The sequence below is a fragment of the Haemaphysalis longicornis genome, unplaced genomic scaffold (assembly GCF_048455015.1).
Source record: "Haemaphysalis longicornis isolate Haplotype H1 unplaced genomic scaffold, Haemaphysalis longicornis Haplotype H1 scaffold_7, whole genome shotgun sequence".
Lineage (NCBI taxonomy): Eukaryota > Metazoa > Arthropoda > Arachnida > Ixodida > Ixodidae > Haemaphysalis > Haemaphysalis longicornis.
Genome location: NW_027526422.1, coordinates 158,949,904 through 158,976,091, shown reverse-complemented (window position 1 = coordinate 158,976,091; position 26,188 = coordinate 158,949,904). Strand labels below are relative to the sequence as shown.

The following is a 26,188-nucleotide window of genomic DNA, read 5'->3' as shown; positions in this document are numbered from 1 at the left end:
GGGCATGAGGAAAGCAGCGTACGGATGCCAGTTGGAGCGACAGTAGACAGTACGCCCAGGATGGAAAGGCGCGTCTTGCTGTCAATCAGGCGATGGTGACGCATGCTGACATCTAGGTCAAAGTGGGTGAGGAAATCGGAGCCGAGGATGGGCTGATTGACGTCGGCTACTACGAAGACCCACCGGAAGGCGCGTCGCAAACCAAGGTCGAGGGTGAGGGACCGCAGACCATACGTGGCGATAGAGGTAGAGTTCGCTGAACGAAGCGTAGGTCCAGGTGCCTTAGAAGTACGGTCATCCTCGGTGGCCGGTAATACACTGACCTCAGCACCCGTGTCTACAAGGAAGCGCAAACCAGAAATGCGATCCTTGACCAGGAAAAGGCGGCCAGGTTGTAAGGAGAGGTCACTTGCCGCCATTAGTGATCTCGCGGCGCGTTTCCCGAGCAGCTGCATGGGGAAGTGCAGTAACGGGCGCGGTGCTGGAAAGTGCGATGGTACCAGCAGATAGCCGAGCTTCGAGGGCTGCGCGAACAAGAACCACCTGGGGAAGACGAACGGCGGCTAGGACGTGGGAAGGAGCCGCATCGGCGATCAGAGGACGTCCGAAGCGCTTCAATGGAAGCGGCGAGTTGATCGATCCGAGTCTCTAAGCGGGAAACGGCCGATGACTCTGCTGTCGAAGCGAGGGGGGTGACTGAGGGAGAAGTCGCGTCATGAACTTTATCAGCAAGCTCGGCGGCGCGGTCGAGGGTCAAGTCCCCTGCAGCAGCTAAAACGATGCGAGTGGACTGTGGCAAGCGCTGCAGAAAGAGTTCTTTTAAAAGTGCACCATTGGAGTCCACGTTGCTCGCGCCCACGAGCTGTCGCATGATGTTGAGCAGCTGGGAAGGGCGGCGATCTCCAAGCTCTTCGTGGGTGAGCAGGTGCCGGAGGCGCGCGCTCTCAGACGCCGTGGTTCGGTCCAGAATACTCTGCTTGAGCCGCTGGTACGGAGCATCGCTCAAAGGTGCACCGATGACGTCTGCCACTTCATCAGCTACCTCCGGAGGCAGGTTGCAAAGCAAGTGGCGAAACCGAGTAGGCTCCGAGGTGACGCGGTGCAGATCGAAGACGGCTTCGACCTGGGTGAACCAGACGTGTGGGTTCTTGCGCACGAAGGTGGGCAGACGGAGCTGTATGACTGCGACGTCCGGCGGCTGCGAGGAAACGTCAGGCAAAAGAGGGCCCGAAGGCGCGAGGTTGCTGGGGTCCGTCATGTCTCAGTCCGGAGTCACCACTGTCGGGCACCGTGGGGTCGCAGCGGAGCGCAAGAGAGCAAGTACCAGCGTGGCAGGCTTTCGGAATCGAACTGCCCGTGCCGTGCTGGCGCACCAAGCACGCGCCACTCGTTTCTTTATTCTCGTCTTTCATAGCCAGCGCCAAGGCGCCGGCTAAGAGCGCCAACCCGAGGGCGCTACACTGTAATACTTAGTGATATACTGAAAGGTATCGTACCTATCCTTTGTCTCTGTCCACCACTCTACAGACGAATTCATTACAGCCGTGCGGACTGCTAATTCTCGCGCCACTGAATTTGCCGTATTGTTGGTGTTGGCAGCCGATTCTGACACATCGTTCCCTGCGTGAGCGGGGAACCACTTTACTGCTACCTTACGTCCGTCGATGTTCACCGATTCCAGCAACCGCACTGCTCCACAGCACATTCGGCCTTTGGAGAAGTTACGCACTGCACTTTTGGAGTCACTTAGCACGGTCGTTGTTTCTGGGTCCGCGATGGCCAGGGCGATGGCCACCTCCTCTGCACACTGCGCTTCTCGTGTAAGGATGCTCGCAGCGTTCACCGTGTCTCCCGTCCTTGCATCAATGACTACTGCTGCAAAGCATCGGCGTTCGCTATACTCTGCAGCGTATAGGAATCTGGTGCCGTGAACGCTCAGGTGCTGCTCTAACATGGCCTTTGATCTGGCCATTCTTCTATTGTTGTTGTGAGTCGGGTCCATGTTCTTGGGTACAGGATATACTCTGGTAGCATTCCGGATGACAGCCGGAATGTCTCGTTTTTCTTGCGTGCCGGGGTTACGAGTGGTGGACGCCCTAATAAAATTGTATCCACTGCAACACGTATTCCATGATGGAGTGCCCGTAGTCGCATACTTTGTTGAAGCATGCAGGTCGCATAGTTTTTGTCTGTGATTTTTACCCGCTGTAAATTCACGCAGCTAAGGGCATTACCAAGTGTCGCTCCGCCTGTTTGTTTTACTTGAGCTTCTCAACAAAATATCCCTCCCGGTCGAAAAATCGCACATTTTTGCCTCTCTCGCAGGGTGCCGGTACCGTGACTCTCGTCGTGGTGGCCTACCAGTTGGGAAACGTGCTAAGCAGACTGCAGATCGGCGTGCGGGAACAAAAGATGGCCGTAAACACCGAATACTGTCCAGATAACACCACGGTCTTTGGGAATGCGTACAATGTCACCCTGGGCTCATCGAACGCAGGGTAAATTCTCGTATTCTCAGTTGCTTGCAAAACAAACCGTCACAACCGCACAAAAACCACGGATTATTTCAGGAGCAGCGAAAGAAAATTTCGGGAGTTTCCATCACTGCATTGTGTCACGTAGCCGAAGATGAATCTGTAGTCTTGAAGGAAAAGAACGTTTATTAGAGCAAACTTGTGCTCCCCTAACAACTCAAAGAATGCCCAAGCGGCGAAGCGGCAGTCACCAAAGTGACTTGCGTAGGCGAGCGTCGTCGAGTAGAATGCCCCGGCGTCTCATCTGCAGGCTTTTTATCTTTCGGCGCGCGTGGTTCTCGAACCGTCGATTCAAATCTAGAAGATTGTATATTCAATAAGATTATTCTGGGCTGTTCACGTTAGATCGGAATGCTCACCCTATCAGAACAGATAGCACATGCGGCACAGAAAGAAAGAATGGAACACGCGCTTCCCTGGGCATAGAGATAACACAAACCAGCGCAGCTGGGCGGTAAAAGCAAAACAGAAATTAACAAACCCAATGTATGATTCGCGGCAATTTTTTAACGTCCGTGTTTCATTTTTATGCTGGAAGTCCTAGTACACCTTATCTCTTTTTGTGAACTGCTACTCCAATCACAGACATTTCTTTTGGCGCCCTTCGTAAAGTAATTGGTGTCCAACGGATAAGTCGGTATTGTGGTCACCGCTATGTATTCAAAGTTCCTTTTCATGACTTTATTGCGGCGGCGTACTCCACAGACCGCCCTCGTACGCTGGAGACTGCAGTGCCTCAGGGTGATACCACCGCACCTGGGTTACTTTAATTGTCAACGCAGTAACAAATGCGGTGTTGCGTGTGACGTCAAACCGGCGTGCACACTCATCTCACCGTCCAGCTGGAACACCAACAGTTCCGAAGGCACATACACGCGTTCGGAAGTATGTCGTGTCGTAGCCAATGAAGACGTCACGCAGTGTGTACCTGCGTTCCAAGGTGTTCCTGCGTTCCAAGGCGTTCCGGCGTTCCTGCGTTCCAACGAAAATGTAGCTGCTGTTTTTCTGGTACAGCTGCTGACACCTGTTTCTTCCCTCAGTGTATCGATGATTTCTCTCCCATAAAACCTGCTGACCTTGTCATGTAACGTTCCTGCAGTTCAGATGTGCCGTCGTGACGACGTGCACTTCTTGCACGCGCTTGAATACCATCTTGATAATGGAAAAGGGAGCCTTACAAAATTGTTGACGGTTAGCCGCAGCAAGCAACGAAATATGAGCGTAAAAGCACTGTACACAAGTGCTCATAACGCGCTTGTTCTGCACACCGCGTGGAAGCTATACTGCTGGGAAAAATAACACTGCTACGCTTCAGTGTGTGTACACAATGTTGGGAGTATCCGCCCATACTTCTTGTGGTTGACCCTCCCGGTGCTTGTAATTTTATTCATTGATTGTTTGATTGATTCAAACAATTAACCTCATTTGCAGTTGTGTGAAGTGTGATTGACTGATTTATTGGTTAGTTTTTGATTAATTTATTGACTGATTGACTGAATAATTGATTGATTGATTGATTGATCCATTTATTTATTTATTTATTTATTTATTTATTTATTTATTTATTTATTTATTTATTTATTCATTGATTGATTGATTGATTAATTAATTGATTGATTGATTGATTGATTGATTGATTGGTTGATTGGTTGATTGGTTGATTGATTGATTGATTGATTGATTGATTGATTGATTGATTGATTGATTGATTGATTGATTGATTGATTGATTGATTGATCGATCGATCGATCGATCGATTGATTGATTGATTGATAGATCGATCGATTGAATGATTTATTGATTGATAGAGTTATTGATGATTTGATTGAAATAGTCAAGTTCATTTGCTCTTTTGAAAGGTATTTTCCACTACAACTAGTTGGTATATGTCCCTGTCCTCGAGCTTGGATGGACTTTCAGAACTGATTGTGAGTTCTCTAATGCAGTCTCGATGGCGTCATCATTATTCTTGCGCTTTGGTGCTCTGCCTTTTTTTTCAACATTATGTACTCGAAAAGAACTGCCCAATTACAAATTATAGGGAAGTATAAATCTACAATTTGCCCTTAAAGACCTTAAGATAACGAACGGGCAAATAACGTCGTACTCATTGTATGGGGTGGTTCCGCGAACGGTTTGCGAAGGTCACGCACCAAGCCGAAACGTTAGGCTCAGAGTCAGGATGGGACCGCACCCGTGTACCAATCTAGCAATGAAACCAGCTGTTTGGCTTGCTCTTGAGCATCTTACTGTTAATTTTATACCACCAAAATTCACACAGGGCGCGTAGGCATGGTTTAAAAATCATTTTCACTAATTTAGCCAAAGCCTGTCTTAAAAAATCTGAGCTTGTTGGAAATGAAGCTCAAAAAAGGTGTTAATTGGTCACATTGGTAACCTTTCGCTTGCGCCATTTGAGCGCATTTGTGATGAGCAAAAATCTTTAAAACCAGAACATACACAGCAAGAGATGTACCAGGGGATTCGAATAAATCCTTTTCTCCTAACCAATACGATACTAAGGCTACTTTGTTTTTCTGTACTTAGAGTGCTCCTAGTTTGAACAAACAAAAATGCTATAACATACCTTCTGCACTGCTAGGACAACTCATTTACGGTAACCTACTTATTGTGATGACAATGTAATGGTTGTTCCAAAAGTGCTTTCTCCTGAAATTTTGGGTGACAAAGCCCTCTTAACAAATCTGTAACGCGACAAGAAAAAACTCACCATCTGGGTATAAAGTGGTGATGTCTTTAAAAATGAAATCCCGTTCCCCGTGGCAGGATGTAATGATGTGGCCGATGTTGCAATCACAGCTTGCTCGCTTCTTTGTACGTCTAGTTTAAAGACCAGAGCTCCTTCCTTTCCGGGAAACAGCTTTCTGTTTCTGAATATTTGGTGTTGAATAGTAATTTCTGATTTCTTCTTTTAGGTTGGATGATATATTCCCACTGTTTCGCTTGTCCATGCATTGGAGCAGTTTTATAAGTGCAATCGCTACATACCTTGGAGGACTTCTGCTGAGCATTCTCCTGGGTATCTACATCTTCTTACGCACACTTATGCATCCACGACACGGTATTATACATAATTATTACACTAGAGGTCGCTTGCAATTTCTGGCAGTTAAAATTGAGTTGAATGGTAGAGCGGCATATTAAAAACACACAATAAAAAAGAGTGCACTATAGAAATTATAAAAAAATCCACTAGCAAAAATACCATTTTATTTCATAGAATACATGTAGCCTTTTCACATTAAATTAACCATTCTTACAACCTGTAAAAAGGAAAGTGCATTCAACAAGCTTTGCACTAGTGGTATCTGCTTTCTTGGAGTTCAGATATGTGGGGTTTTCGTTTGTTGATTTATAGTTGCTATGTTGAAACATATTCGCTATGATTATATATATAAAGAAAATGCCCCAGGTCCCCAGAGGGTCAGAATCAAAATCAGCCCTCCACTATGGTGCGCCTGACGCCGAAGTGCATCCTGGGTGTGTTAACCTTCAAAAATTCCACTTCTCAATTTGTTGCCGCACGCTGACTTAACAGTAAGAGAGATCTTACCTATTGGGCTACGACCGTGCGTTAGTAGCCGAAAGACAAATGGCTTACTCCCTTGCCTGTAACGCTGGGTACTACCTTAGGACCTCCCAATGTCTGTCCGCGTCCATCTTTGCACGCACCACAATGAAGCAAAAATCAAGCGAAATTTGATTTGAGCCGTGAGTAGTAGTTTCATTTCGGGAATAGCCAAGGTGCAACTCACGGCTCAAACCGAACGACGGTCGAGGCGCAAATCGGATGTCACTCGTGGCGCAACTTGGATGACATTACGAGTCCCCGTACCCCCCACCCTCACCATCATCTATGGAGTAGAGATGTTGCATTTTTCTTTATAAAATTGTTTTAATTTGTAGGTCATGTGGAGTGAGTGAGTGAACAACCTTTACTGAGCTTCAAATAAAGAATGCTGTCCGCAGACACCAGATGGGGTGGTTCCCTATTCGCGGGACCCATATGTGTCCAGTAATTCTTCTCCTCGAGCCACCAGCTGTTGCTGAATGGCGAGGTCAGAGTTGGACAGTAAGGTCTCTCATCGCTCGAGTGGGTTAGAATTCTGGGAGGGGGGAAGAGTGTAGGGGGGTGTCTTGAGTTTTTTGCACTCCCCAATATTGTGCGCGAGAGTGCCGTCTCCCCCGCAGAACGGACATGTGTTGTCGTGTTCTGCAGGGCACATTTTGCGCAGAAGCGCCGGGTGTGCAAGCGACCCTGCCTGTAAGCGGCGCAGTATCGTCTGCTCCCGTCTGCTTAGTTGCTTGTGCGGCTTCGAAGAACTCGAACTTTTTTGCTTCCTAAAGCAAATATTCAGCTATTTATGAAAGCACACAACAATTCTCAAATACACTACCTTTTGGGATGCCCCAACACTGCTGGGAATGGCTCGTGCTTTATGAATCACGCAGGAAGAAATCGACCAGCGCCCGCTACTGCCAAGCGCCTTACAAGTGATCTCTTTTTACCTCTTTGGCGGAGACTGGGTCTGATGCCTTTTCAGGAAAAATCAGTAAGTTCATCCATGTCCTTGACGCTTAGTTAGGCAGCTATGGGTAGCAAGCCTCCAATGGTATTCAAATGTTTACTGCCCAAAGAGCTTTGCATGGTGTCTCCCCATACTTGTGGGTAAAGCCCCATATCAAAATATTGACACGAGGCACTGACAGGCGACTAACAATATGGTTATGGGTGGATTGCACACAGATTAAATGAACGGGGATTGTGCGATGAGTTCTCGGGGAAGAAGAGGACGGGGTGTGATAGTTGCCCGTTCCTCAGTGTGTAGTAGCGGTACCAAGCTTCTTATGTCTTAAATATTGCAAACAACTTTTGTTACGGCATCCTCGCCTCGTTACAATATTAAAACAGTGTAAATACTGTACTGTGCCACAAATTTGCTTATTAAAATAAACAAAAACTGTTACTAAAAGTATTCTGGTCCTTAATATCTGTAGAATTCATTTTTTATATCAAGAAGAATTGGCTCAAATCAGCTATTTAGTAAGGTGCAAATGTTCCTGCCTTTATCATCAAGGTCTTAGGTTGTGGGCTTTTTTATCTGAGAGAAAATAATCCTGTAGGAATCCGGGCACCCGAACCATATCTGGGTGGCTCCGATTAACGCTTGCATGTAGGCCCAGCACCAGACAAGGAATGGCGTGCGATTTGAAGAAAACACACATCGACACCGATGTGTATTCTGGGCAATGTTTCTTATCGGCTTTCAATTTCCTGCGAGTTCCGAAATTCACACAATGATGCCACCGTGCCGCTTATAGTAGCTTTACTATAACAGAGCAAACGCGAGGCAAATGAATTCTAACAGCCTTCATAGCGTGAATTGGCAGCCACATTTTTTATTTGTTATTGCTTGTTTAATGAGCATGGCCTGTCTGCGAAAGTTTCGTGTTATATGCGTCGTTACGTATCGTAATTTATACGTGGGAGCACATATCCCTCCCCCTGCGCAACGCCACGCATCACGTGATGGCCCCTCACGCCTGCATGCATACACGTGAGAGGCAGGCAACAGAAGCGCGGGGGCTTTCTTGATGCCCAAAGGTCCCGGCTTTTAGCTCGCTGCGGACAAATGTTATTACGATTTTGAATGCCAGCGTGTGGCCGTGTGATGGCAAGGCGCTTTGGCAACCGCAAATAAATACAAGCCGGAGAATTTACCCCAGCATGCTTAAGGCGTCCGTCATCGATGGCTATACAGACACGAGCAACCCACCAAAGGCAATCAGAGCGTCTTCAGGCGCATGCGCAGATACACGTAGTGAACAAGGTCTATTCTGCAAATAACGACCTGCAAGCTTGCCTGACGCAGCAGAAATATTTGACAAGTGATGAGGTCGTAGAAACCATCTCCAAGTCCTCCATCGGCACTCCGCACTTTTGCCGACCCCAGTCCATGTTTAAGCACGCAGACGCCCGTTCTTGGTGGCTCGCGCTTATCTACGTAGCTGCTGATAACGGATGCGGGGAGCATGCTGAGTGCAACCTTATGGATGACATTTGGTGGATGCTGTCAACCGAAGAAGTCATCGCGTCACCAGTCATTACCGTTGAGAAACGTACTAAACTTCCGTATCGGCGTAACCAAAAAACGATTTGTGCGTGAAGGGAGCCGCCACGCTATGCCCTCCTGCGCCTCCTGCTCATGTCGGAAATAATATCTGGAAGTCCCGTGATGCGGAACACGATGAGAAATAAGAGGAGTCTTTTCCTCCGCTAACCTTCTTTTCGACCTTGTTATTTCTCCGTTAACTCGCTATATTGCCAGGAGGATTTTTATTGCGCTTCAGTTCTGTCACCTGATTCAGTGTATCCTCATTATGGCAATTTATAGCGTCCGCCTCCGCAAGTTCGAATGTTTATTTTCTGTCTCGCTATTGATGGTGGAGACCTTCAGGTCGGCATTGAAAAATTGAACAAAACAAGACAAATATGGCAATGTAGGCACGTTATCTGTTAAAGTGAAACCATGTTTTCAGAGATTATCCATTTGGCGATCGGCGTCAAAGCTGTGATTATTTCTAAGCGGTGTTCGGGAACGTGAACGTAACACATAGGCAACTCAGATCCGCATAAAACTAGCGTGCACTTACGTAACAGCTTAGCAATGGCGGCTCCCATGGCCTCGAAATGAGGCGAATTATTTCACAAATTTTCGATGGCGTAAAATTCGTTGAAGCTTACGCAGGCGCAGGTTCCCACAGGGTGCGGTGTAAAACTATTTTCGTGTGAAAAATTGTTAGTTTTACAGGTCAGAGGTAGAATAGCATAACTATAACACAAGAATTCAATTGTATGATCGGAAATATAATAAGAATCGGTAGTCTCCGTCAGCGTTGGTGAGGTAAAGGTTGTTGACGTTGGTGTACCGGCTGAGAGCAATGTACACACCCTCCTCTTGGCAGCTTTGTCTTCTCCTCCTTCTTTTTCGGTGGTTCCCCTACGGGAAGATGACGATGGTGGTTGAACGCGAACCTATCTCGTGATGGATTGTTTGGTTGGCCAATCCCTATGGGCATCCTGACACAATCAGCATCACAGGCGCTGCGGACGGGGCTGGTTGAGCTGGAAGGCGCGTGGCGCTTCCCGCAACAGCTTTCCCACGGGAAATTCAACATCCTCCTCTAAAGTTTTCAGTTCGTCGCTTCCGTTGACGTTCAGCTTCGCGTGCCTTCGTTGTATCAGTAGCTTCTTGACGTAGTTTGAATGAGTCAAGGACATAAGGCGTGTTCGTAGCACTTGCTCCTTCCCCGGATTTGTAGCGTAGTGGGAAGAGCGCCGCGTACCTCCCGTTGCGGTCAGAGAGTCGTGAGATCGAAACCAGGCGCCGCTAACTATTTCTTTTTTATAGTGTAGTATCGCGCAGCCGTGGGTGTAAGGAGGAGAGTTGAGCATGCACAGTATGAGTGCGGATGCCGACGCGGGACATGCCGAGACCATAAGATGCTTTCGCATCTAAAACAAGTGTTAAGTATTTGTACATTGTTTACCCTTAATAAAACACAGCTTAGTGGCGATCTGTGTTGGGGAAGTTTTATATCCCCGTGGGTTTCGTAGGAGCTATGCATGCAAATGTCACTCATTTCTAACGTCTTACCTGCACAATAAACATAGCGAATTCATGGAGGATTCACGAAGTCGAGAGTGGACTGGCTGCGCATAGCTGGATGTTTACAAGAGCGGAAGAATAGCTTTTGCAATGAAACCTCAGTTTATGCGGGTGCCCTGTTAATAGTTTTTTATTCCCCACTCTATAGCTTTCCGGCATCTCGCTGTTTGCTCAAGGCGCACCAAACAGCGTGCGTACGGGCTACATTCTATGGGATGTCTGTCCAAAGGGCACGTGGGTCGGTGTAGGCAAGACAGCGGATAAGCGGCGAACTAGGCGTTCCATCTTTTGCAATTTGGGAGCGCGTGACCTGAGAAAAGCAAGGTTTTTAAGAAAAGCAACGTCAGGTTAAGTTGGCTGCGGTGGCGTTCGAGTAAGTGCGGAACTTGTGGCTTGTCGTCGGCATAAGGGTGATATGCACAAGCATTCTTAAGATACACAAAAACAGCTGTGAACAACTCTTTTATTTTATTATCAACACTTCAGGTCAACTTGCGGCTGACTGGTGACGTAGGCAGGTAACCTGTCCACTCCAATTAGATATCTCTTTTTCTGTTGCTCGGTTGGATCTTTCCCTACTTGCTTCCCTTGGGGGTCTTAACTGCAAAGTTGTTTTTTTGTCTCCGACTGCTCATGATGTCGTTGATGTTGGATATCATGATGGGTGACGTGACTTTACAGTTCAGAACTTCGTTAGAACTGATAAATTAGTACAAGATCAAGTCAACGTCTCGTCAAGTCAACGTAGCCATTGTGCGACTCTCCGGCTGGCATACTCGTAGTGTTTTTCACCACTAATATTCCTCACCGCACGTTTTCAAGTAGTGCTTGACAATTCATTGTTATTTCAATGCATTTGTGGCGTTTTTTGCATTTTTTTGCTGAAACGTTTTGGCAGTGTTATGAGGCGGTAACGCAGCTAATGCCGATGAGGTATATTTTGGGCAATCCCATGACCGGCGTCTTTTGATTACCTTTGCTTCCCAAAACTCATACCGCGATGCCAACTCAACCCATCGTAGCAGCATTTATACTAATCGTTTATTAGTCTATCACTCACCCACCACTTGTACAGAGTAAATTGGCCCACAGATCTTTCTAAATTAATTTAGGGGATGCATTCAATGCCCTGCTTCAGTTACGTGCCAACATTCTCCTGCTATGAGATAACTCTTGTGCGTTTGTTTTCTGTTTTTGTTTCGCAGGGATTAACAGAAGGCTCCTCAAGGAAGGAGCTTTCTGCATACTGTGATCCTTGTGAGACGGCGAAGCTTGCACAGGAGGCCACGGTGTAAAATGTTCTTGGTAAATCCATAAACGTTTTAACAAAATAACATCTGATTTACGTGATTTGAAAGAAGCCGATGCTCCTCCGACTATTCCTCGAACGTGCTCAATAAAAGTGGAATTTATTTATCGCCCATATTTCTACTATATGAGAGGAGAGTGCCCAATCTTTGGATTTAAACCATGCGGAATAATATAGCTCATAGCTGCAAAAACATCTTGGCAGGTCTGTCTGCCTTGGTATACTTCGCCAAAAAAGCAGCTCCCGAGCAATTTTCATCCATCCGGTTTCGTTCACCTTGAGGCGCTAATTATTCAGCATCCCAAAACGGTATCCACATCCCGACGAATCTTTTCAGTAGACCCTCCCTGTGACGTGTTCCAAATCGCCGTGTTGTACAGCATGTATTGGGTAATCCCCCACGGATGAAAAATAGAACAGATCTCACATGGCATGTGGACCAATGGCACAAGGATGTCCTCCCATCATAGGCAACCTGGTCACGTTCAAAAAGGATTGAAAAGGCCGGCAACCAAGCCACCACTGAGAACTCTTTCTGAAGCCTGGTGAGTGTTGCGAGGTAAAGTTGATTGTATATGGGTTGGTAGGCACCTCCGGCTTCAATTCGGGGAAGTGCACCAACGGCGATGTTAGCGTTTCCGCTAGCATACCGAATGTCCTTTCTAAACTACTACACTAGAGACGCCGGCGTACTTTCTGGGATATATGGGCAAAATAACCACGCTATAACAAATGGTTACAGTGTTCATCATCTGTGATCAAAAGGCCCTGCTTCTGATGAGGTGGTTGCAGTGGTGCATAGCAGGAGAGATGCCGGCAGCTGTTTTTTGGCGAACACACGCTTGCCTGCGTGGGAACGACGCGGCAATGCAGTCACAAGTATAACAGACTCCCGGCAGTCATTGAGATACTTTTGTAGTTCGGGACTACCTACTATACCGGTGTCGTTCCTATACGGTCGAAATCATCAACGGTCCCAACAGTTCCCTGTTTTCACCCACACACTTCGCACTGGTTCTCCCACGAATGCTGAAGCAGCGGCTCTCTTTCTTGCTTTAACACTCCGTTCTGCCTCTGCGATCACAATCTCCGATGCAAAGACGGCCCTTGCGAATTTCACGCGGGATCGCATTTCCGCACCCAGGAATCTCAATCCTTCTTCAAATCCTTCTTCCTGTGGACGAGTGTGGGAAGGAACGAGGCAGCACACAGAACTGCTCAACATCCCACCTTCCGAGTGGGGCTCATCTTAAAGCCTTCAATGAAGCCCTGTGAGCTCGGGATTAGCTCCTTTCCTTCCATGAGATTACGTCTCATTACCGCATCTCACGGGATACACTCCCCCTGCCAAGACTGCGCTCTCGTGCTGAAGAACACCATTAGCGCTTAGCGCAGACGTACCCCCTTGTTTGTCTCTTTCGCCGACACTGCATGTACTCCAATCTGTACCTCTCACCCCGCTTCCCCACTTCTTGGGCGGTCCACGCCATTCATCACCTCCTCTAGAAATGTCCCCAAAACATTATTCCTATATAATGAGACGGCCGGGACCACGCGAGTGTGTTGGCAGCTTGTATTTGATTGTGCAATAAGCCGTCTTCAATGCGGCGGCCAGAATTAATGGGGACCATGCTCCCCCGGTCAGCACCCCTTGCCTGTATAATCCCTTGAGACAGTAAAAGTCTCTCTTTCTGTCTGTCTGTATGCGTTGATATAAGATAGAGGGTGGTGCCTTTTATTGATATAGCAACAGAGCTGCTTCCTCGAAGGCACTTTTGATGGCTGATAATGACTCTTACGCCACTTGGTATGAATACAGCCGAAAGTCACAATAATAAATACTAAACAAAAAATGGCATATATACGTGAGGACGGAAACATATTTGCATAACATGAGAGTGTGTTCTCTGAATTTAAACAACTGGCGAAGTTTCCTCATAATATGACCTTCATAAACTGTCTGATGGCATCGACTGTTTACAGGGACGAGTAATGCCAGTGGAGACAAGGTGGTGTTCGAGGAACTCCACAGTACTTACTCCATATTTGCTGTTCTCGATGTTGACGAGGATGCTGTGGGAGGACATTCGTTGTATCAGGACGTGAATATTATCAGCTTCTCAATAGGAAATTAACTAGAACTAGCTATCATGGGAATAGCCTACGTGCGCAAAGACAGAAGGCCGGCCAATCTTAACGTCAGCGAGGAATCGCCGAACAGCTCTGCTCTATCATGAATTCCAGATGCCATGGAGGCAAATTTGAAAATACGACGCGGAGTAGTGATCTCCTTTTATAAGCTGCAGAATAGTTGCTTTCAACATTATTAAGTGCACAGTTGGCGTAAAACATGAACAATTCGTCAAAGCGCCTTCTTTGGTATATCAGGCCACCGACTCCGACACAGCCGGAATCAGTGTGAATGTCGGACGGCGGGTACGGATGGAATGCCCAATTAACGGGCGCACGTAAGGATGCCACGTAACGTCTTATCAATTTACACACCTTTTGTCTCTCTATTATAAGCGCAAACTTTGCATGAATCTTTATAATTGCTCACGCCTACTTCACTTAAAAAACCAGTATCAAGACCTCACTAAGTTTGCGACTTCGTAGCTAGACTTCCATCTCTTAACCAATGGGCACGACCACCACAACGTCCCAAGTGAATCTGAACTCTTTTTGCCTCCCCGCATGCTTCCAGTAACCAAGCCAGACATCTCCGTTTACCTTACCAGTAATTTGGTCCCCTGCGTCTACCGAGCCCGAATCCTAGGCCTCCATCTACAGTGTAACGGCCGCGCTACTCACACAGTTCACTTCCTTAACAACTGTTGAAAACCGTGGAGCGGGCGACGTTGAGAGAGGACCACTTTATTGTACCAGCGGCCAGAATCATTCCAAAAAACCTAATGATGATGGCACGCGCCACCTCGTTCCCCCCATACCCTCAGTTCATGCCAAGTTCGTCGTCCTCTTCTGGTCCCCGTCGCTTTAAATATGTAACAGGCTCCGGGCCGGCCAGATATGAAGCAACAGGTTGCAGCTGGGTGACGGATCTTGACATTAGACCGGAACGTCTTGAGACTTGAAATTGCAAAATAAAACAATGCACTGCCACAGAAAGCGCCCAGTGCGCCCCTAGTGTTTTGGCCAGTGAACACCCGCTGGTCATGGAATGTGTCACACACAAGCACTGATCAGCAGCGCGAGAAGAAGAGCTTCGCGGTGTCACAGCAGGAGTCCAAAGTCCGGAGGGGAAAAGCAAAGGAAGGCTGTGGCAAATTCGAAGAAGGGTGCGATGTCAACTAGCCACTCCGGTGGCGGGCCTTGGGCGAGCAGTCCCTTCAGAAGGCTTCCCGCCAGGCCACTCGGCGGCGTCATCCAGGCTTGACGTGGGGCCACAGGGCGCTGAGAAAACTGAAACGTTCGGGCAAGATCTCTGAGCGGGGATCCTCGCCCGGCACCTGTAGGTTGTGCATAACGCACTGGAACAATTTTTGTATGCCCGAGGACCTTCCGAGAGAATAAAGTCGCCCCTTCCGCCGCCACTGCTCCTGGCTTGCCTTCTTGCTCGCTTCCAGCTGCTGCTGCAGCGACTCAATGTCAGCAGCACTGGTGGCCATCTCTCTCTTGCACTGGCTCAGCTTGGCCGACTGCTTGTGAAAGGCATCCCGGAGTCCCTCAAGCACAACGACGTCATCATCCAGCATCACGCTGTACGGTTGGCCATGCTGGGAACGGCGGCACTCTTTCTCCTTGAGGGAGCTGCTCAGCTTGGAGTTTTCCTCCTGCAGCCGAGCGACGGCGCTGCCCAGTTCCTTCATCTTCTGCCGCCAGACGTCCTCGTACTGCTCCATCTCGTTTTTAAGCCTGTTCCTCGACGCGTCCTTCTCGAAAACGTCGTGTTCTTCGTCTGTAAATTGTGGTTCATCTTTCAATCCGAGGTGTTCAATTTCCCAAAATTGCTTAAGCTGATGTGAGATTTCTCCAGTAGACACGTGGAAGGTCTTAACCTCTTCCACTCTGCCGCTGTTGGTAACGCTCACGCTGTTCCCGTGTAAAGTCCATCCGACAGCAGTGTTCACAGCAGTCAGCGATTCGTTCAGACGCTTGATATCTCCAGTGACGAACGTCCAGTAAAAATCTGCGCCAATAAGTATGTTAATGCCTGGGTCAGGCTGGATGTCGAAGGCGGCAACGTCAGCAAAGGAAAGCTGATCATCCTTCATGTGTTGGAAAGCATGCTGCTCCGTTAGAGGAGAGAGGTCCTTACATATTTCTGGTACTTCGAGTGCCTCGATCTCCAATGGTCGGTTGTCGTACTGACTGTACAGCGTGACTCTCACTTTTCGATATTGTTTTCTTTGAAATGAAGAATTTCCAAACCGCGAAATGGTCAACAGTTCGTGTCCGGTTGATTCAGCCTGCATACGTCGTGCTAGAGATTGTGTAATAAAGCTGCGCTGGCTGCCTCCATCAAAAAGAATTCTTATAAAACGTTTCGTTGTTGTGCCCTTGGCCCAAACAAGCGCTGTCTGCAAAAGAACTGTTCGTTCTTTCTGGTCAGCCGCCGAGCTGGAAACGATGGTTACCTTATCTTGTGGTGCACGTTTCCAGTTGGGGTCGCACATCGATGATATGTGGCGTCCCCCGCAGTTTACACACTGCAATCTTCGCGCCGTTCTGCAGTCTTTGGCGCGATGAAACGGTTTCGCGCAGCGGAAGCAGCGACCCAGTTTTTGTAATTTGGCCCTTTTGTCACCAATCGTCATACGAGCTGTGCAGGCCTCCGTCGTATGAGCTGTGGTGGCGCAAAGAAGGCAGGTACCAGCGTTCTGATGAACCACCAGCATAGACGCCGAACCTTGAAAGGTGTCGCTGTTGAGTCTTCGCTGCGTTGACTTATACGGATGGTGCTTGTCACTTGAAATAATTATCTCTGCAGATTCACGGCTTCGTACTTCGATATTCAAGATGTTGAGCAGCGAAGACAAATTATCTTGCCGGTCTCCTTGCCCTTGCGTGGATGCTTCCTTCAGCAAGTGCTGGTGGTACTTTATTACAAGCTCTTTTGGCAGGGCGCGGAGTAATGTTGACTGCAGTAGGACACCGTGAGCATCAATGTCAACTCCGAGGTTCTTTAAAGAGCGCAAATGAGCTTGCAAATCCTCATTCAATCTTTGGAGGCCTTCTAAATCATCGCAGGACTCAACTCTTTTTATATTTAGTAGCTTGCTCATGAGGTCGTTTATTATTAGCGCCGTCTGGCCGAAGCGTTGCTTTAAAAGGTCAATTGCGGTTCCGTAGCTTTCATTTGTTATTGGTAATCCGCTGATGACATTTTCGGCTTTTCCTTTAAGGTAGCTGCGCAAATACTTCAATTTATCTACGTCTGCAAGCGAATCATTGCTGTGAATGGTAGACTCAAATTGGTCCCAAAACGCAGGCCACTCCACAATGTCTCCTTGAAATTTGATCAGCTCTAGTTTAGGAAGTCTGACCTGAGCTCGACCGTGTGCCATCGCACCAATCGCGTGAGGAGCACTTGGCGGTTGCGCCTGCGCTGCTTGCGCTGTAGATGAAAGAAGGCGTTCTGCACGAAGCTTGGTGAGGGCAATTGACTCTTGATAGCGGGTTACTGAGGTCAACTCTTCTTCTAAATCACCATCCTCAACAAGCCGTTCAATTTCTTCATCTAACGCGGTGAGTGGTCCTTCTTTAGTCTTTAAAAGTCCAAGTTTGTCATTCAGCTCACCGGCAGAGATGGGTGTCGCGTCCATCAAGGTGTTGAGGTCGTTGATCACCCTCGTTGTGGCTGCGCGAAGGTGCGCCCGTTTCTGTTTCAACCGATCCATGGCGTTGCTATGAACGGGTTCGCTGGTCTGGATCTCGAACCGCTGGTCTGCGCTGGCCCTGGATCTCTTCAGTAGGCTCGCTGTTCGATGGGGTCTTCAACGGTAGGATTTCTCATCCTGGTCACGGCACCAATTCTGTTGAAAACCGTGGAGCGGGCGACGTTGAGAGAGGACCACTTTATTGTACCAGCGGCCAGAATCATTCCAAAAGGCTAATGATGATGGCACGCGCCACCTCGTTCCCCCCATACCCTCAGTTCATGCCAGGTTCGTCGTCCTCTTCTGGTCCCCGCCGCTTTAAATATGTAACAACAACCAAAAATGCAAATCACGAACATGATCCTTCGAATCTTCAACTGATAAGCCGGCCTTACGAAAACAGGCACCCTCCGCATTATTCAGTCCCTACTCATCGGCCGCCTTTCCTACTACGTCCCATTCCACAATTAGCTGTGCTCCAAAGGCCAGCGCCTCAACACTTTCTTCCGGGTGGTAATCAAAGCTGCCCTGGGACTTTCGCGCTACACTACTACACAACGCCTCATTCATTTGGGTGTCCACAACACGATAGAGGAAATTATTTAGGCAGAATGAGCTGGTCAGCTTATCCGCCTTACCACCAGCCGCTCCCGTTGTCAGTTGATTGCTCCCCTCGGATACCCCGCGGCGTCGTCAGCTCTTCCATCAAACCCTGTCGCTCTAGCCCCTGTCGTTTGTGTACGTTTACAACTTTCTCCCTTCCCCAAGAGCATGCACGTGCAGATCAACTAGGGCCGACGCCACGCCCGAGCCGCAGGGGTAGGCGCCAATACTGCCATGACCCACAGGTGATTTACACCGATGGAGCCAGTTACCAAGCCAACACAGACGCTAAAGTGGCAGTGGACTCTGCAATTGCTGGTAATGGAGGAAACAGCCATCTCCGTTGACACCGATTCCATCAGGCTGGTCGAGGAAGCAACCATAGCATTGGCTGTGTCCCACATCACCGCCCAAACCGCGGAAGCTGACCACGATGATACCTGGCAATAATAACAGACTCGCAAGCCCCCTGCCGTTCATATTCTTCTGGAATCCTTTCCATTCAAGCAAGCGACATTCTTTGACACTCCAATCCATTCCAGCTTCCCTTCATTCGTATCGTCTGGATCCCTGGCCATGCCTCCTTTTTTGGAAATGAGCACGCACACGTGTTCACCCGAGAAATGACACACCGGGCGTCAGAAGAAGTGGACAAACAGATCCGGGGTGGCTCGAAGACATCTGCTTCTAATATCCCATCACACGAACCTCTTAACTATACACTGACACTTACCTGCTACCGCACACAAAGATAAACACTAACTCCACCACACCACTCCCTATCCCGCGCCGACGCCAGGTAATGGCGGCAGCTCCAGACTCGCACGTTCCCAATTTTTCAAACCCAATATCTTAGCTACTGCCCTGCTTCTAAGAGGCTACTCCCACCCACTACCAGTCTGTATGGGAGTGTCCGCGTCCACTGCGTCCGCATCCACCAGCGTCCGCCATTGGAGTCCTGAACTCTGAACCCCCTCATCGAGGCTGCTCGTCGATCAACAAAGAATTTCAATAAATGTTTTGAAGACCAGCTGAATATGTCGTAAAGCCATCTCTGCGGATTTACAAAACGTAGCCCCGACCACTGTAATGTTACTGGAACTGGCGGAAAAGCAAGTTCTACAAATTCTCAATACCCGCTCCGACATTTTCTTTAATGCCCTTGACACGTCAGGTTTTATTGTTCTGAAACGAAGACAATCGAAGCTCACGTGTCTCAGAAGCACCGTCTTACTCATCCGACCTATTATTACAAAGAGCGAGTTCGAAATATTATCGCCCTACTTAGGTATGATAAACTAATCCCAAAACACACTGCACCGTCTCTTATTGAAAGAAACTGTTCTGCAGGCCGTTTGTACCTCCTTCGTAAGACCCAAAAATAGAATATTCCGGATTTGCCCAGGGTCTCATCCATTTTAACTGTTACCCAGAACACAATGAGGTATGTTGAATGAATTATACCAGAAATTCACCCTGCATTTTGTTCTTACAAAAACGCCAACACTCAGTTCCCCAGCGAAATAAAGGATCTCACAATACCCTGCGATCCATTTTTTGTCCCCATACATCCACCCTACATTTGTATAAAAGTTCCTCACGCTTATGTAGTGGGTAGCAATATGACAGGGAAGCCGGGAGGTAGTACTTGATTCACAAATAGGCACTGTGTTTGGTGATATCAATAAATATTTGGAGATGTCATTCCTTCAATAGAAAGTGCACCGTACACGACCTCACCACCTTACTCCGGCGTTGACACCTCCATGGTTTACGTATGGCTTTTTTAGTCATACATCAATCTTCATTTCCGCGATCCTTATTTTCCCTATTTGATGAGTCATCTTTTCATTATGTTCTACGTTTTCATGCACCAAATGCCATTTTGATGCCACATTTTGCCCACCAATCATGTTCGCATATAATGTTTGTCTTGTTGTCAGTCGGGGTGCTTTCCCCCTTTGTTATTTTTTTCTTATTCTTGTCTCATGGTGTGCGTAAATTCTTCATGCCATTTTGTTCGCTACCCACGTTCAACGGACCCTTGGTTCACCACCCGCTTCTTTATGTACGCCCATTATACTTAAATGTTTTGGTATTCTATATGAATGGTCAGTAAACCGAATGTAACACCTTTTTGTAAATGCATATATTCGAATGTTATTTTCAAATGTATGCAATTCAGTCGATATTAGCGCGCCCGAACAAGTTGCTCATTTGGTTTGTGCGTCACTATGGTGTGCACCTATAGTGAGTAATTTTTTTTGAAATTTTATTTTCTGACATCACAGATTAATCGGCAGAATGTGGGGCATTTGCCTGACGTTTCACTCAGATAAGATATTCTGCACTGTAAACATGGTGATTTGTACATTTTCGACATGGCTTGATGTCGATAAAAGGAGAGGCTCGGCAGGAGATAGCAGAAGCTTGCTTAGTTCACTTCTTGGCCTCTCCTTTCTAAGAGAGTGTCTCTATTGCCTCTGTGACGCGAATTAGTGGTTTTCGTGTATGTTTCATTCATGCTTGAAGATGTTTTTATGCGTAATTTCGACTGCTGTTCCTCCTGCTTTTGTAGATAGGCGTATATGCATTTACAGCGCTCTCCTTAAGACCTCTGAACACTTTTAGATGTGACGCTGAGAGCATCTGTTGTCGGCGGCCCTGTCCTTCCTGCGTGCGTCCGCCGTCGTTGTCGTCGTCGGTGGCGTTCGCACTCTCCTCCGCTCACCCCCTCTCCTCTCCGATAGCGAACACTCTCTCGCGAGGCCATTGGATTGGATTCAATTGGATTGGCTTGGTTTGGCTTGGCTTGGCTTGGCTTGGCTTGGATTGGATTTGGATTGGATTGGAATAAAGTGGATTGTGTTGGATTGTGTTACGTTATAGCCGCGGCAGACGCACTGGCGCCGGCGCGTGCCCAGGTGAGAGCGAACACTCTCTCTCAACATCTGTGGGCGTACGGGCCAGCGTGCTCTCACTCCGCCGGTGGGCGGCTCTGAGCGCGGTGCTGCGCTTGTGCAGTACTCTCTCTCTCCGCGGTCTCCTCTCCTTCGGGCGCGCTGCGCATATAACCGGTGTGCCGCTCTCCGGCGGCCTTTCGGTTGACGGTTGCTCTCTTCTTGCGCTTGAACCCCCCTCAGCGTCGCATCACACCAGGATTCCCGCGAGGGGAGGTGGCCGTAATTTTTACACGCACGATGAACCTCCACTCAGACGGAAGACGAGAATGTTGGTATATACACACGCACACATATATAAATAAATATGTATATATTTCTATATATATATATATATATATATATATATATATAGTAAGGAAAATGAGGGGCTCGTTGAGGAAATACAGAAACATAGGTCGGCAGAACTACAACGCCAAGGGAGGCATAGGGGTGTGGTTAGGCTCTATTTTTTACTATGGTTAATAAAGTTAAGATTTTTTTTAATATAAGGAAGAAAGAAAGAAAGAAAAACACGCGCCCAGAGTCCCCACTCTGGGCGCGTGTTTTTCTTTCTTTCTTTCTTCCTTATATTAAAAAAAAATCTTAAATTTATTAACCGTAGTAAAAAATAGAGCCTAACCACACCCCTATGCCTCCCTTGGCGTTGTAGACTGCCGACCTATGTTTCTGTATATATATATATATATATATATATATATATATATATATATATATATATATATATAATTATATCTATATATATATATATATATATATATATATATATATATATATATATATATATATATATATATATATATATATATATGAGTGGTTAGGAATCCCGTATCACGGAAGCAACCACGGGCAGACCGTAGCAGTCCGAGTGAACCCCGTAGCTCTAGACGGTGGCGCTGAATATTTACGACTGTCGTTCGCACATGATGATGCTGCTTACACTGGTCAGCCTGAACCCTTCTGGGTAATGACGACTCTGATGTTTTGGGGAGCAGAGCTGACAGTCTTCACTACATTCATCTCCCGGAGAATAGGATAGCCATCTTGGCGGCTCAAGGCGATGGCAAGACAAAGGGGTGATAATCATGCTTCAGACGAGCAACATGTACTCTGTGACGTCCACGGCGTCGCCGATCCTTGGAAGGCGTTAGCGGCTCGACAACGTAGTTGACAGGGGAGGTGCGTTCAACAACGCGTTACGGCCACTGGTAATTTGAGAGGAATTACGAACACAGGCCAGAAGTCCTGTTGGGTACCCAGAGCCGCACAACACAACCGGGAACGAAGTTTGGTTTTGGCTCGCCAGAAGTGATAGATTTTTGTCGCTCCTGCTTTGCAGTAATGAAAAACCGGCACGCTGGCGGTATTTTTTGGCGTGTTTGGCAGCCCCAGAAACCGGCGTACACCCAAATACATCAGGGCGGTAGGTATGGATGGGGTTGAGCATGCACGATGGCTCACGCCCATATAGGAAAAAAACGGAGACAACTTCTTCTGGGCTTTGATAGCGTTGTTGCTGGCGCACGTCACGTAAGGAAGAACTGGGCCCCAGTTCGATGATTTGACGCAACTTACTTTGGCAACATATACCCCAGGGTACGGTTAACGTGCTCTATGAGGCCATTCGTTTACGGATGGTAGGCAGCGGTCGTTCAATGGATGACGCTGCATTCCTTAAGAAGCTCCGGGATGACCCAGACCGAAGCACCCGTCCACCTGCCACTGAGCAGCTCCTTAGGCGCTCAGTGGCAGAGGACGAGGCGATGTCGCGTGCCGTAGCAGCTGGTAGAGCGGTGGTCTCAGCATAGGGCGTCAAGTGGTCGATGGCAATTATAGCCCAGCGGTTGCTGGCAGGTGTGCATGGTAACGGTCCGTATAGATCAATGCCAACACGGTTAAATGGCTTCACTGGGCAAAGCAGCGGTTGTAACGGACCACACAGACGAAGTACCGGCGGGTTTCGGCGTTGCCAAACTTGGCAGGACTGGACGTATTTTCGCACAAAGTTGTACATTCGGCACCAAACGTAACGAACACCCAAACGTTCTTAGCTTTTGAGTAGACCGACATGACCACACCTGGGATCAGAGTATAAAAGAAGGCATAAACACAGGACTGCAAATGTCGAGGAATGACGAGCAACACTTTGCGGCAATCTGAGTAGTAGTTGCTTCGACAAACCAGCTAATCCCTTTCCACAAAATGAAATGCTTGCCTACGGAGAGTGCGTGTTGTTGATGCTTGGGAAGTATTGATTAGTGAGGTGTTGAGGGAAACAATCTATGGGTACTTCCCTTGCTCAGCTGCCATATCGGTCACTGAAAGGGTTGACAGGTCACCGGGGGAGTCCTAAAGGTCAGGAGGTAGGGGTGAACGGAAGAGAGCATCGGCATCAGAGTGGTTCTGACCAGACAATTTTATGACTCCTATGTCATATTCTTTGCTGAATCAGTCTGACAACAGCTTTTTCCGAAAAAAAGTGGCGCAGCGAGCCCTAATGGTGCAAGGATGCATAATCAACTGAGTTGTCGACACTCCTCCCTTCGTACGAGGCTTGTCTGTTGCGCATTACAACGGTTTCTAAACATGCCGCGGAGAGGTCTTCGGGGAGGGTTCTTGGAAAGTTTTTGGAGAGTTCCTCAAGATTTTTTTTAGAGTTCTTCACATCGTTTTTCCCCGGGCTTTCACATCTCTCCCAAAGTGGACCTCGTAAGCTCGTGCTGGAACCAGCGGCAACCGGCTTCGCATATTAGTCATCTTTATCGGGACGTGTCCGCTGCAACCCACTTTATGCTCGAACCCTCGTGAACTGGCGAAAAGATGAGAGCGAGAGGTTATGCCATGAACTGTGGGAAGACTGTTCTGGCAGGTGGAGCCGGGTGACGCCGGGCGCTCCCAATGAAGGGCATGCTGACGTGCGCATGGTACTTTTCGGAATATTTTTCCGTGCTCCTCAAGTGGCGCAAGTCCACGCTCAAGTATGGATGACGTCCTTTCAATAACATTGAAGGACAGCTGCTGCAGGACGTTTGTTAGGCGTTGACGCCTTGGCGGGACACATACTCACCTGACGGCGAAGAGGACAAGAGCCGATGAGGTGGAAGATGATGATGAGGATGACTATCAGAAGAAGATGAGGTATGGGATAGTTACCTCAGGGTAACTTTAGTAGCGGTCCATGTCCAAAAGGGGTGGCGCACGACTAACTGCTCACATCAATTTCGCCCTTTGGACAAGGCGGCCGCCCCGCTGGAAGTGTTGGGGAAGCGCGGTGCACGAACGGCTTCAGGCGTGAAACCTGCATGACTTCCGTGCCACGGTAGCAACGGTCCAGTGGGGCGCAAGTAGAGGCGACATGATAGTTCACTGGGGAGGTTTATTCAAGCACTGTATAGAGACCCGTAATGCGGCTCAAAAATTTGTCACATGATCCTGGCCTACGCGTGGAAGTCCGAAGATTGTGTTTAATAAATGAAACGAAATGAAAAATCACATCAAAAAGTAGCACCTCGTCGCTAGGCCGGAACCGAAGAGCATGGTGAGTGGGGTCGTAGCGATCCTTTCCATCATGTTGGCTGGTTTCTGTATTCATGCGGGCAGCTCGGCAGCAGTGGCTAGGCGGGAGATGAACTGCTCACAGAGCGGGCTTGATGGGGATACAGGAGCCAATATAAATGAAGCATCGAGAATGAAAGGTGGGTCGCGGCTGTAGACGAAGAAAAATGGAGAATAGCTGGTCGTTCTTTGAACTGCAGTGTGATGTGCGAAGGTAACGAATGGGAGAATCGCGTCCAAGTTGGTATCATAAGGCTGTTTATACATTGAAATCATATCAGAGAGAGTCCGATAAAATAGTTTAGTCAACCCGTTCGTCTGTGGATGATAGGTGGACGTACTTTTATGAATAGTGCTCGACGTAAGCAGAACATCTTCAACAATAGTAGATAAAAATGTCCTGCCCCGATCGCTTAAAAGGGCACGAGGTGCACAATGACGAAGTAGTATGAAACGCAACAAGAAATCTGCGACCTCTCAAACACATCCAGAGCCAATAGGTGCAGTCTCCGCATAACGTGTTAAATAGTTCACGGCGGTTACAATCTAGCCGTAGCCAGTAACTGTGCAGGGCGTCTGTCTGCAAAGGTCTATGCCAATGGGTTCGAATGACGTAGAAGGACAAGGAAGTTTCTGCAACAGTCCGGCAGGTGGTGATGTTGACCGTTTGGGCTGCTGACAGGAAGTGCCAGAAGTGACGTACCGGGCCGCGTAGCTAGAAAGGCCCGGCCAAAAGAAACGACCCCAGGCACGATCATATGTTTTGTCGAAGCCTAGGTGACCCGCTATTTCATCGACGCAAAAGGCTTCCGAAATCTGCGGATGGATGGTGCGCGGCGCAATGTGAACCCATTCGTAGCCAGATAGGTGACTGTTGATACTATTGAGCACAATATTCAAAGTTAGGAAGCTCTGAAGCTGACGACGGGACCGACTGTTAGGAGGCTGCGTTTTGACGGTAAGACGGTCGAATATAGTATGGCAGTAGAATTCTTCTGACAAGTTGAACGACGTGCAGTAGATAGGTGCGAGAGGGAGCACCTTGTCTGCTGGCACCGATGTTGAAATACTGTCAGGCGGCTGCAGTGACCCACGCGAAAGAGCATTGGCATCGAGGTGGTGCTTATGTCTTGAGGTGCTTCTTAGTCATATTCCTAAAGTGTAATTGTCCAGCGTCCCAGGCGTCCTGGTAAATATTTTAGCGTCTGCAACCAGCATAGCGTATTGTGGCCCGTCACGACCGTGAAGTGCCTGCCGTAGAGGTGAGGCCGAAGCTTCCGGACGGCCCAAACCACGGCCAGACACTCCTGATCGGTGATACTAGAGTTCTCCGCGAAACTGAGGGAGCGACTGGCGTATGAAATAACCCGCTCCCGACACTGTTTATCCGACTGCAAAACAACCACACCGATCCCACGGCCACCAGTATGAAGAATAACAAGCCCCGATTCATCAAAATGGCACAGTATAGGCGCTGAAGAGAGCGCGGCTATCGGCTGCTGAAAAGCCTCTTCGTAGTCGTCTGAACACTGAAAGGAAGTTCTGGAGTGGATGAGGTTTTTCAGGGGTGAAGCAGTTGTTGTGAAGTTGCGTACAAAATGGCGTACAAAATTTTGCTGTCAACTCATGCTGATAATTAAGCAAAGCTGCGCTGATGACTGGGTGGCTGGTGGTGGCGCGTGGGCTCACTTTGATGTGG

General features: G+C 48.1%; 1 protein-coding gene across 1 annotated transcript; it reads right to left on the bottom strand.

Moving 5' to 3' along the window:
- Positions 1 to 14,560: 14,560 nt before the first annotated feature.
- On the bottom strand, positions 14,561 to 15,990 carry LOC144145394 (uncharacterized). The gene has a single exon (XM_077676982.1). The coding sequence runs from the start codon at positions 15,965 to 15,967 to the stop codon at positions 14,915 to 14,917; it is 1,053 nt and encodes a 350-aa protein (XP_077533108.1). The 5' UTR covers positions 15,968 to 15,990; the 3' UTR covers positions 14,561 to 14,914.
- Between the last annotated feature and the right edge of the window lie 10,198 nt (positions 15,991 to 26,188).

Excerpts from the sequence above, each read along its gene's own strand:
- LOC144145394 (XM_077676982.1), bottom strand. The coding sequence starts at position 15,967 with ATGCAGGCTGAATCAACCGGACACGAACTGTTGACCATTTCGCGGTTT.